General features: G+C 35.4%; 1 protein-coding gene and 1 pseudogene across 1 annotated transcript; one reads left to right on the top strand and one right to left on the bottom strand.

Moving 5' to 3' along the window:
- Positions 1–859: 859 nt before the first annotated feature.
- LOC103862889 lies at positions 860–9121 on the top strand (annotated as a pseudogene).
- Positions 9122–13094: 3973 nt separating this feature from the next.
- Positions 13095–17409, bottom strand: LOC103862888 (protein ARABIDILLO 2). The gene is made up of 10 exons (XM_009140593.3): positions 17203–17409; positions 15426–16934; positions 15253–15333; positions 15010–15141; positions 14697–14912; positions 14513–14607; positions 14368–14431; positions 14099–14274; positions 13715–14021; positions 13095–13650 (listed from the first exon to the last, which is right to left on the bottom strand). Exons 2-10 carry the CDS (start codon positions 16899–16901, stop codon positions 13450–13452), a joined length of 2748 nt encoding a protein of 915 aa, XP_009138841.1. The 5' UTR covers positions 16902–16934; positions 17203–17409; the 3' UTR covers positions 13095–13449.
- Positions 17410–18080: the final 671 nt, after the last annotated feature.

Here is an 18080-nt window from a genome sequence, read left to right as displayed (position 1 = left end):
ACAAAAGGGTCGTGGATCTGAGGCTTCTGAGCTAAGGTCAAAGACCAGGAGGAAAAGGAAGGCATCACCGAAAGTGGAAACTGAAACGGCAGGATGGTGAAAAACTGAAGCTGAAAACGGTGAAAAGTGTTACTTTCCTTTCTTTGAACAAGTCTTTTTCGAACAGAACCAAACCACATGCATTTTTTCCTTTTGTTTCTCTTTTTAGCTTTCTATTTTCTTTACCGATAAACTTTGTCCTAAAGGCCAAAAGTCCCATCATCATCGCCTGTACAACTGACCCCACAACAAAATCAAAGAGCATATAATTCTTGTGCTCTTTAAATGGATTTTTGAATGCTTCTTCGAATCTGCCAAACTCTTGTTTTGCAAAGTTACTTGGTCGGCAGAACTACCAAATTATAGAAGATAACACTTATGCGCGCTCATTTCAATTCACTATATGTGACTTTTCTTATAATTAAGGAAATTGAATCATAACAAAATACGAATACAACTTCTTTTACAAAAGGGAGAAATGATTCTAGTTAGAAAATTCATGCACAGAATTGTAGAATTCTTCTTTTATGTTTTTTTTCTAAGTTCAGAGTCTTCAGACCAATCTAGGCTAACTTGTACTTGGTTTTTATTTCTTAGACAAAGCCTCTTCAAGTAGCGTACAGTAAGTCTCTCTACAGAGCGTACGGATGTACTACTTGTCTACTTGAAAATATAAACCTCATGATTGGCTTAATTACCCTTTTCTTTATTTCTAACGACATGCGTGCATGTATCATTTATATTGAAGGGCTAAAGAAGTTTGCTCCACTGACCAGTTCACGACTGGTACCGAACAATCACACTTGGGTTCAGACTAGAATCTATAGCTCCAAAATCAGAAGCTGAAGATTTCAGTGGGAAAGAAACTACAAGACCATGCAAGGCTTTGTTTTTATAAAGATTTTGAGATTATTGATGCATGTAGATACTTCTTGGCTAATCTGCATGATGTCACTCGAACAAGGTGCAACACAGTTTTTTTTTTTTTTTTTTTGAATTATACAGAGGTATCATGGCCTCACAGAAGTGATCCAGACTAGTCATGTGTTGCCACGTGTCGGTCCTCTGTCCCTGGCGATGCCGAAATGTTAATTCTCCAGTGGCCAGGATTCGAACTCTGGCGGTACTCACAGCTGTAAGCTCTTTACCACTAGAGCTAGAAGCCCCGGTTGGTGCAACACAATTTCACTCTAACTCTAATACCTTTCTTAGTTAAGAAGGCCATGAATTCTTGATCTAAAAAACCTAAGTAGACAATAAGAAACTTTTCGAAAGGACGTCCGGCTAAATTGTTGGTGTCCACTAAATGGTTCTTACCTGAAGATTTATATATGGTTAAAACTTCTTATTTATTTTAATTATTGATTTTACTGTAATGGACGGTGTTTAAGCTCTTAATGATCTCGTAATATCCTGATTATCGTCAAGAAACAATCCCAACATTATGGATTACCACTATCCTGCATTGTTTATTATAGAGATTTTTTTTCTTACACGTTCTAAGAATAGAACCCTTTGTGTGTGCTAAATAATTGCGAATAAGGCAACCTTGAGGAGGGCAAAATAAGGAATTTTGATTGAATTTTTTGACGTGTGTGTGTGTTTTTGTGTGTCCCTCTTAACATTTTCAATAGGCAAAAGCAGTGTCAATGACCTTAAACATCGGTGAAATCAACATCTTAGTCATGAGATTCTATTGACTTTTGAAAAACATTCTTCTCCTGATTGCTAGGAGCACGAGTTACCATCTATAGGATTCTTAAGGAGGTAACATGTTGATAAAATAGAAGAAATAATAGGTTTAGTTTAGAATTGTTACTACCGTAACGCCGGTAGAGAGGCTACGACTCTTTGTATATCCTTTCTATATTGGAAAATGAATATTCATTCTCACATATCTCTTTCAATATTATTTTTATTAATTTCTGGTAAATATATGATGTCAAGATGAATAAACGAGTTGAATTATTCAGCTTTATTCTGCATTTGGTTAATCTGCCCGGCAATTCTTTGAACTTGTTATTATATAGAACCCTCTTGTCTTCTCTTTTTTTGTTGTTGCTTGCATTACACGTTTTCCCTTGGTTTTCAAAGCTTGTCCTCTTTCCTTTTGCGAAGGTCAAATCTATTGAAGGTGATGTTTTGGTAAAGGTTTTTCGATTTTAGGTATGTGTTTATTGTACATTTCTCGTACGTGATTCACGTCTGCATGAATATACATGTAGAAGAGATGCTTATTGATTTAAAAAAGGTTGCCATGTAATGTCTTGAGGAACAAGGAAAGTGTGGTATTCCCTTACTGATGAATATAAAAACTTGCCATTGCAGATTCCTTAACTGAGTTTTAGTAACTTTCCGGTTCAAGCAAAAAGGAAGTTAGAAATGACGGATATAGAAGCTCTCAAGTCTATTACCACAGAGAGCATTGATCTTGTATGTATTTTTTGTTCCTCGCCATTTTTTTTGGTTCTGATAGCTTTTTATATGGATCAATGCCTTGCAGGAAAATGTACCCGTTGAAGAAGTTTTTCAACATCTCAAATGCACTAAAGAAGGCTTGACCTCCAAGGAAGTGCAGGAGCGTCTTACCTTGTTTGGTTACAACAAACTTGAGGAGAAAAAGGTTTACAACAATCTCTCTCTCTTTCTTTCAGTTATGTTGATGGCTCATTTTCTTTGGTTATGCAGGAGAGTAAGATACTCAAGTTCTTGGGGTTCATGTGGAATCCACTTTCATGGGTCATGGAAGTTGCAGCCCTCATGGCTATTGGTCTTGCACATGGAGGAGTACGTCTTTTCTTCCCTCTCATCATTCATGTTCTTCAAGATTCTGATGAAACTAATTTGTCTCACATGTTCAGGGGAAGCCACCGGATTATCATGACTTTGTGGGTATTGTGGTCTTACTTTTGATAAACTCAACCATCAGTTTTGTAGAAGAAAACAATGCAGGAAATGCAGCAGCTGCTCTCATGGCTCAACTAGCCCCTAAAGCCAAGGTATTTTTCTCCTTTTTTTGGTTGCTTTCATATAGAAATGTGATGGTAGTAGCTTATCTTATTAATCAAATTGTTTTAGGCCATCCGTGACAAGAAATGGAACGAGATAGATGCATCTGAGTTGGTTCCAGGAGATATAGTTAGTATCAAACTTGGAGATATTATTCCTGCTGATGCTCGGCTACTTGAAGGAGACCCTTTAAAGATTGACCAGGCAAGTTCTGCTTCTGGATAATGTTATAGCTAAGTAGCTTTCTTGCCACTAATCTTGGAATAGGTTAATCTTTTCTCCAGTCAGCACTTACAGGTGAGTCTCTTCCAGTAACCAAAAACCCCGGTTCATCAGTATTCTCTGGTTCAACTTGCAAGCAAGGTGAAATTGAAGCAGTTGTTATAGCCACTGGTGTCCACACTTTCTTTGGAAAGGCTGCTCATCTTGTGGACAGTACTACCCATGTTGGTCACTTCCAGAAGGTTTGTTTCTTCAAACTTTTCAAAGGTTTTGAGAGTTCAAGAACTATAGTATAAACCCACGGTCAAGAAATTGTTAGGCGGCAATTTAACAGATTCATACCAGTTTAGATTGATTTAGACCAATTTGGATCAATTTAGATCAATTTTAACCAATTTAAAACGATTTAAACTGATTCGAGTTGCATAAATAGAATTTTTAAAAAAGTTATTCCGGCTATAGCCAATTTGCGGTCTAGGCGCCATCTAGACCAACTTTTAGAACGTTGGTAAAAACTTTGTGTATTTGATCTCCAGGTTTTGACATCAATAGGAAACTTCTGTATCTGCACCATTGCAGTAGGAATGGCCATTGAAATTGTTGTTATATACGGTCTCCAAAAGAGAGCATACCGTGTTGGTATCGATAATCTTCTTGTCTTACTGATTGGTGGAATCCCCATTGCAATGCCTACTGTTCTCTCTGTCACAATGGCTATTGGTGCTCATCGCTTGTCTCAACAGGTCAAACACAACTCTTTAAGACAAGAGTCACTTAACGTTTGTTGTCTTTGGATAATGACCTTACTTGTAATCCACGTCAGGGTGCTATAACAAAAAGAATGACAGCCATTGAAGAAATGGCTGGCATGGATGTTCTGTGCAGTGATAAAACTGGTACTCTCACGCTTAACAAGCTCACCGTGGACAAGAATCTCATCGAGGTTTGCATCTTTGCTCACATTCTACTTATCTTGATGTCACTATAGCACTTTCATCTCTTGTGTTACAGATTTTCAAGAAAGGGATTGACAAAGATATGGCTGTGCTTATGGCTGCAAGAGCTGCACGTTTAGAGAATCAAGATGCTATTGATACTGCAATCGTTTCCATGTTGTCAGATCCTAAAGAGGTATGGACTAAAGACTCAACTTCCACTAAGCTGTGATGATGCATTGATCTGATAGTTTGTATTTAGGCACGTGCTGGAATCAAAGAACTCCATTTTCTTCCTTTTAGTCCAGCTAATAGAAGAACTGCACTAACCTACCTTGATGGAGAAGGCAAAATGCATCGAGTGAGCAAAGGAGCGCCTGAAGAGGTAATTATAAACTTTCCATAAATAGATACCTTAGATTCACTTATTGTTTGCTGAAATCAAGGATTTTGTTTCTTCTTCTTGTTCTCAAGATTTTGGATATGGCACACAACAAGTTAGAGATCAAGGAGAAGGTACATGCTAAAATAGACAAGTTCGCAGAACGTGGCTTAAGATCCCTAGGATTGGCATATCAGGTTAGACATACCTAACTTGTTTTACAAGTAATGTGTAAACTTGCTTTTAATAGGATGTCTTCACATTCCATAATAGCAAGTCCCAGATGGTGATGTTAAAGGTGAAGGTGGTCCTTGGGACTTTGTAGCTCTTCTTCCTCTGTTTGATCCTCCTCGTCATGACAGTGCACAAACTATTGAGCGAGCACTTCATCTTGGTGTCAGTGTCAAAATGATCACAGGTATGAAGCATGTCTTGTCTTTAACTCATACTCGATGACTTTGGATTCAAAACATCATAATACTTTCAGGTGACCAGCTTGCGATTGCTAAAGAAACCGGAAGAAGACTTGGAATGGGAACAAACATGTACCCATCTTCATCTTTACTCTCTGATAACCACACAGAAACAATATCCATCGATGAACTTATTGAGAACGCAGATGGCTTTGCAGGAGTCTTTCCTGGTACGCTTTACAACATTTGTAATATTAGCCCTGCAGTTTCGGATACTTCGGTCTATCCGGGTTGGGTATTTTTGGTTTCGGTTAGTTCCTATCCGGCAACAATTCCACCAAAGTTAAACCAAAAATTTGGTTTGGTTTGTTTCGGTGTTTTGGTTAAATTCCAAAACTAACCAAATTTTTGGGTTTGAATTAGATTGCGATTTATTTATTTAAAATTCAGATATTTTTTGGTTAGTTCGGTTAAACCAGTTTGGTTACTTCGGTTAAGTCAGATAAATTGATCATTGTTTTGTTTAAACGAACTAACCAAAAACCGAAATCATTTTCAAAAGCCCTCCAAACTCAAACAGGAACTAAACCAAAAACCAAAGTTTTGGTTCATTTCGGCTGGTTCGGTTCAAATCCGCAGGGCTATTATTTATATCTTCAAAAAATATCTGACAAAACACTCTTTTGTCCTGTTTTTTAGAGCACAAGTACGAGATTGTAAAGAGATTACAGTCCAGAAACCACATATGTGGTATGACTGGTGATGGAGTGAATGATGCACCTGCACTGAAGAAAGCTGATATTGGAATAGCTGTAGATGATGCTACTGATGCTGCTCGTAGTGCTTCTGATATTGTCTTAACAGAACCTGGTCTAAGTGTTATCGTCAGTGCTGTCTTGACTAGCCGTGCCATCTTCCAGAGAATGAAAAATTACACGGTACCATAAAATGCTTCAGCTTCATTGACTTGTAACGTGATAAAGTTTGAAATGAATCCTTTGTTTGATTCATTCTACAGATATATGCTGTTTCTATCACTATACGTATTGTGGTAAGTTTCTACACCGTATACTAAAGTCTTATTCACCATCTGATAACACATTTTAAAAATGTCTCTGTGTTACAGATGTGTTTCATGCTTCTGTGTGTGTTCTGGGAGTTTGACTTCCCTCCATTCATGGTTCTTGTTATTGCAATCCTTAATGATGGTTAGTGACTGCTAAACTTTACTATGATTCAGCTTAATTAAGGTTATTTTCTGCTAAGTTTACACTCTTGTTGAAAAGGTACTATAATGACCATATCAAAAGACAGAGTCAAGCCATCTCCAACTCCAGATTGTTGGAAACTGAAGGAGATTTTCGCAACTGGTGTTGTCCTTGGAGCTTACTTGGCTATCATGACCGTTGTATTTTTCTGGGCAGCATATGAAACTAACTTCTTCCATGTAAGCTTATATACATTATCTCTTTTATTGATCTTGACTCTTAACTATACATCACAATAGTAGCTTCTTTTTTGTGGTAGAATATTTTCGATGTGAGAAACTTCAACCAGCATCATTTCAACATGAGAGACAAGGCAGTAGCTGCAAATTTGAATGAACAGATGGCTTCTGCTGTGTACCTTCAAGTCAGTACCATCAGTCAAGCGTTGATCTTTGTGACACGTTCAAGAAGCTGGTCATTTGTTGAACGTCCTGGTTTCCTTCTTGTCATTGCTTTCCTCATTGCTCAGCTGGTAAGGGAGATTTTACTCTTCTATCTCATTCCCTTAATTACAAATACCTGCTTCTTTTATAGTAAGAGCAAACCCTTTAGATAACACAAAATGTTTTGTGCCAAAATAGCACTACTTTTAAAGTAAAATAATAAACTATTCCAGATTCTATACCCTAATAACTAAACTCTAACTAAACAAAAACTTTGAATTAATGCTATTTTAAGAAGAAAAAAATTCTCTTGTGTGCTATTTCTTGAACAAAAATTGTTTTAGTGATATATCATATGGTATTTTTCTTATAGAACTGTTAATAGTATATGTGTACTACTTTTACAAGGTTGCATCGGTGATAGCAGCAATGGCAACATGGCCTTTTGCTGGAATAAGAAGCATTGGATGGGGTTGGACTGGAGTTATATGGGTGTTCAACATAGTAACATACATGTTACTTGATCCTATCAAGTTCTTAGTCCGCTATGCACTAAGTGGCAAATCATGGAACCGAATGGTTGAGCAAAGGGTTTGTATACATCTCGCAGTCACTTTGAAACTTGTTACTTCACAATGACAATGGTCTAACAAGAACTGTGATTTGTTGTCAGACTGCACTCAATGGCAAGAATAATTTTGGGAAAGACGAACGTATGGCTGCTTGGGCCTCCGAGACGCGTACACAGCATGGTTTAGAGACAGGTCAAAAGCCAATGCATGAGAGAAATGGTGCAACGAAACTTAGCAGTTTGGCTGATTGAAGCTAAAAGGCGAGCAGAACTTGCAAGGTTGGAATATTTTTTGTGATAACATTCTCTAATATGTATATGTTACTAGAGAGTGTTAGTCTCTGACATGTTATGTTTCAGAGATGATGATCTCTTATGTTGGACTTCTTGATGAACTTTGCAGAATGAGAGAGCTTCAGACATTGAAAGGGAAAGTTGAATCAGCTGCAAAGTTGAAAGGATATGATCCTGATGATGTTAACAACAACAACTATACAATCTAATAGCAGCAGTATTGGTAGATAGATACCCATTCAAAGCATCTCACAAATATAATATTAGTAGAGTTTTGTTTTGTAGTTGAAGTTTAAAATAAAGAAAAAGATTAACCAAAGGAAATAAAGCAAATGGTGGTTGAGTATCTCAACAAATTGAGAAACAAATGGTTCTCATCAATTATTTGTCTCTTTTTTTTATTAGTTTATTTTATTATAATAATCATAAGAGACTGCATCAGAAACTGTCACAGCTGCTCATCTAATAGTCTTTTAATTGTTTTGCTTAATTCATTTGTATATCTTCATCTTTTTCTTTCTATTTTTGTATTATTAATCTTCTTGATATTGACATTCATTATGATATCTTGGTGGATGATCAAAATGTCTAATGGTTGTTGTTATCTTTCACTTTATGCTTGTAACTTTGTTACTCTTATTTGATGAAAAATTCATATTTGATTGTTTTTTGTTCGAACCCTGAAGAACTAGAACCTGAGTCAGTTTATCAGAACAACAACTCAGCTCTTTCTTCTTCTATTCCAACTTCAGAAGTTGAGTTTCTATCTGTACATCACAACATGTTTTCTATCTTTAATGTGAAACAAAACATATACGCATTTGTCACCAATGCAAGAGTGCAAAAGGGTATGTAACTGAACTGGGCCTGGTAAGTATTAATCAAACTTTGTTAACCATATTGACGGATCAGATCCCAGGTTACTACGAATCCGCCGGAATCCAGATCAAACCCGAAGGTAACACCAACCCTCTCCTTTTAACACTCTTTATTGTTTACATGGGAAATTAATACACTTCATCCTCTGGTTTACTTAGGAGTCGGCGCAGACATTATGAATATGAACTATGCTTAACTATCACAAACTATGCTACCAGTCCATCGGATTCGATTCTCAATTATATCCACTAGATCCTTTCTCCGCGCTACGCGCGGATAATATATTTAAATTTTTTACATTTATCATTTTTATTTGTATGTGAATTTTTCTATATTAAATTATATATAACTAATTTTTAAATTTAATTTTCTTATATTTTTAGTTTGAAGTAAATATTTCTATTATATGTAACACAATTAACTAATAAAATATGAAGAATCAAGTCCAAAATTTTAGAGTTATGTAAAAAATATATAATTATGTATAGAACACAAATTATCTTAGCTTAAAAGATCAGAATCTCATCTCGAATAAATTTACGAAAAGAAAAAGTACTCCAATAACCTACTTAAAATATAAAACCTCTTTTTCAAAACAAAAGTGTACTTAATAATATTTTTTTAAGTGTAATAGTTAAAAACTGACAATTGAATATCGATCTAGAATATTGTTTTAATATATCTAATGTAAAATATTAATTGTAATAAACAAATTTTGAATTTTGTAATATTACATGAATTAGAAGTCTTTAAAATCTAAAATCTATTTTATTAACATACTATATTTCTTATTCATTTATTATTTTGACGTTACAAAATATTGCTTTAGTTTTATTTGTATATTATTTTTTTAATAATTTAGTTTCTTTTTAAGTAATTTTAAAATTATCAAGAATATAATATATTTAAAATTATTTATTTAAATATATCTAAATATGATGTCTCATTTTTATGTGTGTTTGCGTTGAGCATATTTAATTTGTAATTTGTATATTTAATAACACCTTATTGCGTGTCGTTCTATGCTTTTAATAAATGTGTTGTCATTTCATTTTTATTACTACTAACATGATTTTTTAGTGATCAATGATTGTATTTTTAACGTTATGTATTATATTTTATAGTATATTTTTAACTCTTCGTGCTGGCACTTTTTTTAGAATCATTTTAATTAGATAATAGGTTTAAAGATGTAAATAAAACTGTGTATGTTGTCAATTTAGACTTTTTAGTGTAGCTGAGCACTATCAATTATGGAAATTATATTATGATTTTATTTTACCAAATCTTTTTTCTGTGTATTTTTTTGTTTTATTTTGTATTTTTACAATTTTATCGCATTATTATTTAATTGCAGAGAATTGATATTTCCAATTTTTGTTTCATATACCTTAAGTCTTCGGTTTATTTTTGTTTGTTTTCTTTCTCCAATTATAATGTACAGTTCGCCCGTTTTTTTCTTTTTTTTTGGATCAAATTACTAATATCATCAGATAGAAAAGCTTAAACTCTAAGAATGGAGTGAGTATTTGTGCTAGAAAAAACTGATTTAACCACTAATATAGTGAGATATTATAATATTAGAAGGTATGAAAACTCTTCTATGTTGTCCTACGCTGGACATAATTAAGTTGTTATCAATTGATTCTATATTTGTGATAACTGAAAATACATCTTTATGACTTCCTTACATCATCCTTAATTGGTTTACGGTTCGACCATTTCTAATATACTGAGAGTAACATAAAATTAGATGTTGATTATCTCCTCCCAATTAGGAATGCACAGAATGAGAGAAATTCAAGATGAGACCTCTTTACAATTTTGTCATCATATCTATATAGAGTTAGTTTATAGATTACTCTATCTGTTTCAAAATGTAATCAATTTTAATTAAAATATGTAATTATTAAAAGTTATTACTTTAGAAAACTGTCATTTAATATATAAATTTAATCAATTACACAATAATTTACATAATTTAATTGGTCATACTATATCCAATAAATATAAAGTTACATTGAAATATAAAAACAATTTCCCTACCAAAAAAAAAACAATTTATATAGTGAAACAAAAAAATACTTTTAAACCATTATATTATAAAACAAAGAGAATATGTAAATTATATTGAAACATTAGAATAGTAAAAATCAGAAAAGCTGAAATCTCAACGTCGATAATTTACGTTGGCCATGTTATTGACTTTGAAGATAACGTGAATGATCAAGAACAAAAAGATTAATTTTAGCTTCAGTCTTTTTTTTTTAAATCATTTTACCAAAAAGAAAAAAAAGAACAGGAAGATGACTAATAAAAAAAGATACAAACAGAGTACTGTAAAAAGGTGTTGATCACAATAGCAAACATTATAGTCGCAAAAATAATCAACTTTATATTAAATATTAGTCAAAATAATAAATATATAATATTAATAAATTTCATTCTAAATATAATTTAAGTTTTAAAAACTTTATGCTGCACATGGTGCAGGAAAACACCTAGTATTATTTGAATTTCAAAAACTATCTGATGCACTGACTTTTTATGACAAATCAAATTTAAGGAACTGGGCAAGAGATTGAGAGGAGGGATGTGGAGAGGTACAAAGAGTCTTTACTTGATGAGTTATAATGGAGCATTGAAGTGCCATTGTTGTAGTCGTAGGAGTTATACCGGTGAAGTTGGGTAGACGAACAGTTTTGGAGTCGCTGGAGACGTCTGAGGCAAGTAGACTAAAGAAAAGGAAGCTATAAGTTATACAATGGGCTGACTATTTTGATGGGTTTGGATGGTTCGAGACCCATCATCTAAACATTCGCTATGACATGACAGTTTGATTGGTGGAGAATATTTTGTCCTATGTGGCACTCTTAAGAAGCCTTAAAATTAGTAACTTTTATATAGTAGGATTAAATCTGAACAATCAGTCTTTAGTCGGATGGTGGGGAGCCACTAGAAGCGTACACGGCATGGTTTAAAGACAAGTCAAAAGCCAATGTATGAGAGAAATGGTGCAACGGAACTTCAGAGTTTGGCTGATGAAGCTAAAAGGCGTACAGAACTTGCAAGGTTGGAATATGTTTTTGTGATTTAAGTTTTTCTAATATTACTAGAGTGTTAGTCTCTGACATGTTTTAGAGATGATGATCTTTTCATGTTTGACCTTTCTGATGAATTTTGCAGAATGAGAGAGCTGCAGACACTGAAGGGGAAAGTTGAATATGCTGCAAGCTGAAAGCTGAAAGGATATGATCTTGATGATTTTAATAACAACAATTACACAATCTAAGAGTCTTTATTTTCTGCTTAATTATTACACATTTTATATCTTCATTTTTTTATTTCTATTTATTCTTGATATTAACATGTATTTTGATATCTTGGTGCAAGATGTCTAGTGTAGCTGTTATGTGTTCCATTTGATGCTTGTGACCTTGTTACTCTTATTTGATGAAAAATTCATACGTGATTGGGTTTGTTCGGCTCTTGATAAAAAGAACACACATTAAATGGTAGCTCTTGCCATTACAATATCTCTGTCTTACTTTGTTTGATCTTGCCATTACATAAAGAGCCTGTTTAGCCAAAATAGTTAGGGCAGACTCTCATCCCAAAGTGGGAAGTGCCTTGACTTACAAGTAACCCTCTCCTTAACACTCTGTTCTTTCCACTGTTTCTTATTATTAGGTGATGATTGGGTCGACTCTGGCTTTAAAAATTTAGCTGTAGATGTTTAGCTGTAGATAAATCGATTGTAGCTGTAAAGTTGTTACTGTAAAATTCTTCTGCAAAGACTTTTGTTGTAGTTAAATTTGTTGTAGCTGTAAGCTGTAGGCTATAGATATTTTAAAATAAAATATATGAAATATATGTTGTATATATAAAATTATTATTCTATATCAATTAAATAATTTATATTAATATTTTTAATAAATTATCAAAATTTATTGTAATTTAAAATGTGATATGTAAATAATATTTATATTATTTAAATATCTTAATAATTTAAAAACACTCAAATTCAAAATTAAAATATTTATAAAAATTTTTATTATGATTATATAATTTATTTGATATTATAGATTTTTTTTTCTACGGATTTTACAGCCTATAAAAAGAAGATGTATGATTTTTGCCTAAAATATATAAGAAAAAGTTTTGCTTTATTTTTTTTGTGTAGCTTTAAAAATAAAGCTAAAGCATGATTGGTAAAACTAAATAAAAATTTGATGTAGACTTTAATTTTTAAAAGTAAAGCTACAATATGATTGGTAAAATTTAGTGATTTAAAAATAAATAAAGCTAAAGTAGAGAGATAAAGCCCAACCAATAACCCCCTATATGTCTGTATTAATAGGTTTCAGGGGATAAGTATGCGGACGAAGCTGCACTGTTTTTGGTTGAGTATCTTATGCATCTTTTCTCAAGGATTGGAAAGCCAGAGATTGCAACATTCTTGTAGCACAGCCTGAAGACGCACCAAGGAGACCTTACAAGTGCATACTGAGCCATCTTATCACCCAAGAATGGGCTTGGACTAGCCTATTAGGTGGAGGAGAGAGCCTATCAACACCAATACCAAAAGAGAAGCAGAGCTTCCTAGTAACAAGAAGGATACTAAGGCATGCTGAGTCTATCATATAAGGAGATTGATGAGATTTTACTTAATCATCTCACAGTATCTGACATAAGAAGAAATACAAATGATTAGTTTGTATTTTATGAATAAAAAAGCTAAGATTTGTCACAAGAAATGAACAGAGCCTACACAAATGGGAAAAAGAACACCAATCATAACAATCCCTAAGGTCTTTTATTACAGAAAAATACCTCAGAAGGAGATAAATAAACATAATAAGTCCACAGACTATATAGTATCACAACACCTTCCTTTGTCCAAACACATCTTCTGAGACCCAAAAGTCTTTGATGGTTTTTTTGTGTTTTGCAGCGATAAGCCTTTCTCTTGACATGTATATGTTTTGGAGAGATACATTCTTCTATTCACTAAAACAAATATGCTAATAAAACAAAAGCCTCATCAAATCCTATTATAAGATGACACTTTTCTTTCCTTTTGAACATTCTGCCTGGTGATGATGCTCCAGATTCCTAAGCACAATCTTCGCAAATATCTTAGCCTCACGAGGCATGTTCGCAGCCGCAGCTGCAGAACGCAAGATCCTCGCTTCTCCAGCGTTCTGCATCAAGCTGGCATGATGCATTGCATGTCTACCTCCAGGTATAGTAAACTGCACTTTCACAAGTTAGTACCAAACTGCAACTGGTTTTAAAACCACACACTTATATAAGTACCTGGACAAGCGCAAAAGCTGCACATGCTTTGAGTATAGGAGAAGGGTTCCGCAGCATTGTAACAAACCTTCCAATCTCGGAGCCGCTGCATCTCAAGTGGCCAGCTTCCGGGATTCTAACTTTCTCTGAGACTTGTGCTAACATAGACGGAGCTGATGATAAAGCAGCAGCTGCAAAGACTTGAGGTTCCATGAAAGTTGTAACGAAGCTCTCAATGTGTTTAAGAGCCTTTATTCTGGCACCAGCTAAGCTAACACTTTTAGATGCACTTTCAGATGAAGTCCCTATCATCGCATATTCATCCATCCTGTGTAGATAAGATAAGGCTTAGGCACCAAAAGAGAGAAATGTAATCTTGAATGTGGATATGAAGCTTTTGAGTACCTTCCATCAAACATGTATGCTAATGCCAATGCTGCCATGAAACGAGCCATTTTGGAAACAGAAGAGGAACAGAGGTGAACAAGCGCTGTAACTCCTCCTTCAGCCACAATGCGGAGAGCATTACCAGGGTTGAAAGCAAGGTTCCACAAAGCTCCTGCAGCAGTTTCATGTACATCCTTGGAAAAAAGGTAAAAAAGATAGATTAGATTATAACACAAAAGACCACAGGACATGACAGCTTATGAGGAAACAAAAATGTTTTTTTTTACCTCAGCTTCAGATCCTGCAAGAGCAATTAGTGGCGGTATACCACCTTCTTGTCCAATTGCAATGCTGATAGAAAGACCAAAGAGTTATCATTAAGGTGTTAGGTAAATCACTTTTAAATTAATAAAAAATTTCAAATGGTTGAACCTGTTTGCTTCTGAGACTGAGAGACCCCAAAGAGCGCCAGCTGCTCTCTCTTGCAGACCTGTGGATGCATCTGAACAGGACTTGGCGAGTGCCACCTAATATATATAATCAATAAACAAAGTGATAAGTTTCCTGAAGATGTAAGGTGAACACACATTAATGAAAATAAAAGGAAACATGTTACCAAGGCTTCAACACCACCAAATGCAGCAATGGATTCTCTATTCTTGTCATCAAATGACAAATTCCACAGAGCACCAGCAGCTTCTTGTTGAACACCTTCATGAGGCGATTTCGTCAGCTGAACAAGAGCTTCTAAGGCACCAGCCTCTTGTCCCACAGCAGCATTGTTGTTGTTGCTATCACCATGAGCAGCCAAGTTAGCCAAAGCACGAGCCGCCTGAAACAAAAAGACAATTTGTCACAAACCCAATTCAGACAATCACTAGCATCCATTACTCAGACAATAACATGTGCATTTCAGAACAAGGAAGTACCTGTTCTTGTGCTCCTTCATACTTGCAGTTTCGAGCCAACATCACTAACGCATGCACACCTCCTGCTCTTGCAACTTCCGTGCTACATTTATCATCTGCTGCTAAGTTAGCTAATGCCCCAGCAGCACGCTCCTAATCAAGACAAAGAAGAGTAGAATATAAATATGTGTGTAACCAACCAAGTACTAGTTTTGATAGTACTTAGCCAAAAGTTGTGAGGCCATTAAGGTGGCAAGAGCGTACCAGAACTCCATCACAGCCATTTGGCCATCTAAATATAAGCTTCACTAATGCATTCACACCTCCAGCTTTAGCAATTTCATTCTAAATTATAAAAAAATAAATAAACAACAATGTTAGTTAGAGAGTCAAAAAGTTCATTCATGTGTGTGTTTTAAACAACTCTTTATTAGTACCTTGTGCTCTTCTCCAACAGAGAGATTCCACAGTCCACCAGCAGCTTCCTCAGCCACAAGTCTATTCATAGACTTCGCCAAACCAGCGAGCACATCGATCCCTCCTTCCTCAGCAACAGCCTTTGCAACGTTAGCGTTCACCGACAAGTTCGCAATAGCCTTCGCAGCTTCTGACTGAAGACCTTCTCGCCAAGACTTGGCTAGTTTCAGAAGAAGCTTGATGCCTCCGTCTCTCATAACCGCTTCTGCTCTTCCGCAGTCTATGCTCGCGTTCTCATCGTCCACAACGATGAAAGTGGCGAGTCCTGTGGCTGCTCTCTCTTGTACATCTTCTTGCGAGCTTTGCATTAGCCTGAGAAGCAGCTTAGCTCCATGATTAAGCCAGAAGTTGTTTAATGCTTGAGAGTTGCTCTCTGCCATTCGTAGAAGGGAATGAGAGATGATCCATTCAATCCAACGCATTGTTTCCTCATTGCTTATCAGATCTCTCCAGTGAGAGAACATATCCTTTGGCGTCTTTGAGTTATCGTCGAATTTAGCAATCAGGAGCTTTCCTTTGAAGTTCACATCGTGTTCAAGCAAAGGGCAGTTCAAAGCACACACAACTCTCAAGCTCTGAGACGATTTAAACAGCCTTGAAACCGCTACATGGTCAACGCTAGTTCTAGAAGCATCCAGAGCTGTTAGCCTCGGAAGCTTCTCCCAGCTCTCTGCTGCAACTCTCCAGTTCATGCTTATCGTCCCTGCAACAGAGAGGTAGCGAAGAGAGACCACTTTCCCCAATGCTTCCTCATTAATGTTCAGACAATCCAAGAATCCAACATCACTGAGCTGAGGACAGTGTTTAGCCAAAGACTCAATAGCCTCGGAGTTAACATCTCTCATACCAGAAAGCCTGAGCTTTCTAAGCTTCGGACAGCAGAAGGCAATGACTTTAACAGCGTCGCTAGTGATCCTCTCGCAGAAGTCTGGTCCAAGCTGGAGGCTCTCAAGAGCCTCATGGCGCGCAGCGATCATAGACAATGTAGCATCTGTTATCTTCCTGCAATAGTCGCCGCTTATCTCCTTCAGGTTCCTCGCTCTGAGGTTGACTATTGCGTCAGCAGAGTCAAGGCCCCTGAAGCGAACCTTGTGAAGGTTAACACACCTAGCTGCGAGAGAAGAGGCCATTGAGAGATCAAACTTGTGGGGACGGAGATCTAATGAACTCCAGAGACAAGAGGAAGCGCCAAGGCTTCTCCATGTCCTGCAGGTGGATGCTAAGCTAGCTCTGTCTCGGTAGTTCAACCGAGTGAACAGAAGAAGCACAGTGTCGTAAGACAGACTAGTCCAATCCACATAGTGTTGAGCCTTTGGTGCTAAATCCTCATCTCCAATCACAGGACAACAACTTGGTGAAACTAATCCATTCTTCTCCACTCTCTGACGCACCCTGCGACTCATGTCTTGACCGGATCCTATTGAAGCTACAAGCATCAAAGCATCATCATCATAGAGATCCTACAAGACCTGTCAAGGAAGAGATCAAAAGGACTCAAATTTAGATCCCAAATAGAAACCAAACCAATGCTCGACAAAAACCCTCGAAGAGATAAGGACTAAGACAAGCAAAAGCTCTGGCCTTTCGGTTCCAATTCAATACACAGAAACTCCAATGGATTCAAAAGGTGAAAGAGTGATGAGGGTCGGAGAGAATTCAAGCAAAGAGCGCAGAGAAAAACTCCCCAACACATCAAATACGCAAAAGGGTATAATCAAAACACGTTAAAGTAATCACCTTTGGGGCAAAAGAGAGGAACTTTGTGTTAATTTATTCTCAGCGGCGGAGAAGGAAGAATCTGAGGAATTGGGGAATGAAGGAGAGAGAGAGAGAGAGAGAGAGAGAGAGAGAGAGAGAGAGAGAGAGACGGTGTTGAAACGAGAAGAGAGAAAGCTCATATAGGCAAAATTGAGATTGTAAAAGAGCATCAATCACCTCCTTTGCACGGTACATTATATATTACCAATTACCACTCCTCTTTTCTTCCCAATTTTTGTAAAGTAAATAATTTTTTTTCCATAATATTACAAATGTTCTTTGAATATTTTGAAGTTTTATTTTTATGATAAATTAGTATATGTAGCTTCAATTGACCAAAAAAAAAAACTTCAAATCATATCTGAGAAAATGATTTATTATGTATGTAATATAACCAATGAAATTTTTGCGCAATTTACAAATTATATTAAAATTTTAATATTGATTAGTATTAATAAAGTTTTTGCACGTATATTTTGTATGTGTTCAATTATAAAATATAACTAAGTTAACACTATTTTTACAGATTTTTTTTTTAATATTTAAACCATCGAGTATCTGGCATATTCAGAATGATATATAAAATAGCTTGTCATATCTTCCTTTTTAAATTAGTAATTACATTTCTTGGTATTAACTTCAAAATTTCTATACGTATATAATCTATTTAATGAATACATCATTTGTATAAAATTTGGTTTGTAAATAATTAATAGTTTTCTGATATTAGAGATTTTCCTATTTGTCAGAGGTGATTTTTAAGATAGATTCGATGTTTTAGTCGTAATAACGCATATCATAACATGGGTCTTACGCCTTTAATAGTTACGATTTTCTCATAGTTAATTAATCGCTTT

The sequence above is a fragment of the Brassica rapa genome, chromosome A04 (assembly GCF_000309985.2).
Source record: "Brassica rapa cultivar Chiifu-401-42 chromosome A04, CAAS_Brap_v3.01, whole genome shotgun sequence".
In the NCBI taxonomy this organism is placed as follows: Eukaryota; Viridiplantae; Streptophyta; class Magnoliopsida; order Brassicales; family Brassicaceae; genus Brassica; species Brassica rapa.
The sequence above is the reverse complement of the archived record's forward strand: the minus strand, read 5'-3'. Positions and strand labels throughout refer to the sequence as shown.

What these genes read in the sequence shown, in the direction of transcription:
- LOC103862888 (XM_009140593.3), bottom strand. Translation starts at nt 16,901, where the DNA reads ATGCTTGTAGCTTCAATAGGATCCGGTCAAGACATGAGTCGCAGGGTG. An exon ending in GCATACATGTTTGATGGAAG is followed by an intron (nt 14,022 to 14,098) that starts GTACTCAAAAGC and finishes TTATCTACACAG; the next exon opens with GATGGATGAATATGCGATGA. An exon ending in CAGCTTTTGCGCTTGTCCAG is followed by an intron (nt 13,651 to 13,714) that starts GTACTTATATAA and finishes GTGAAAGTGCAG; the next exon opens with TTTACTATACCTGGAGGTAG.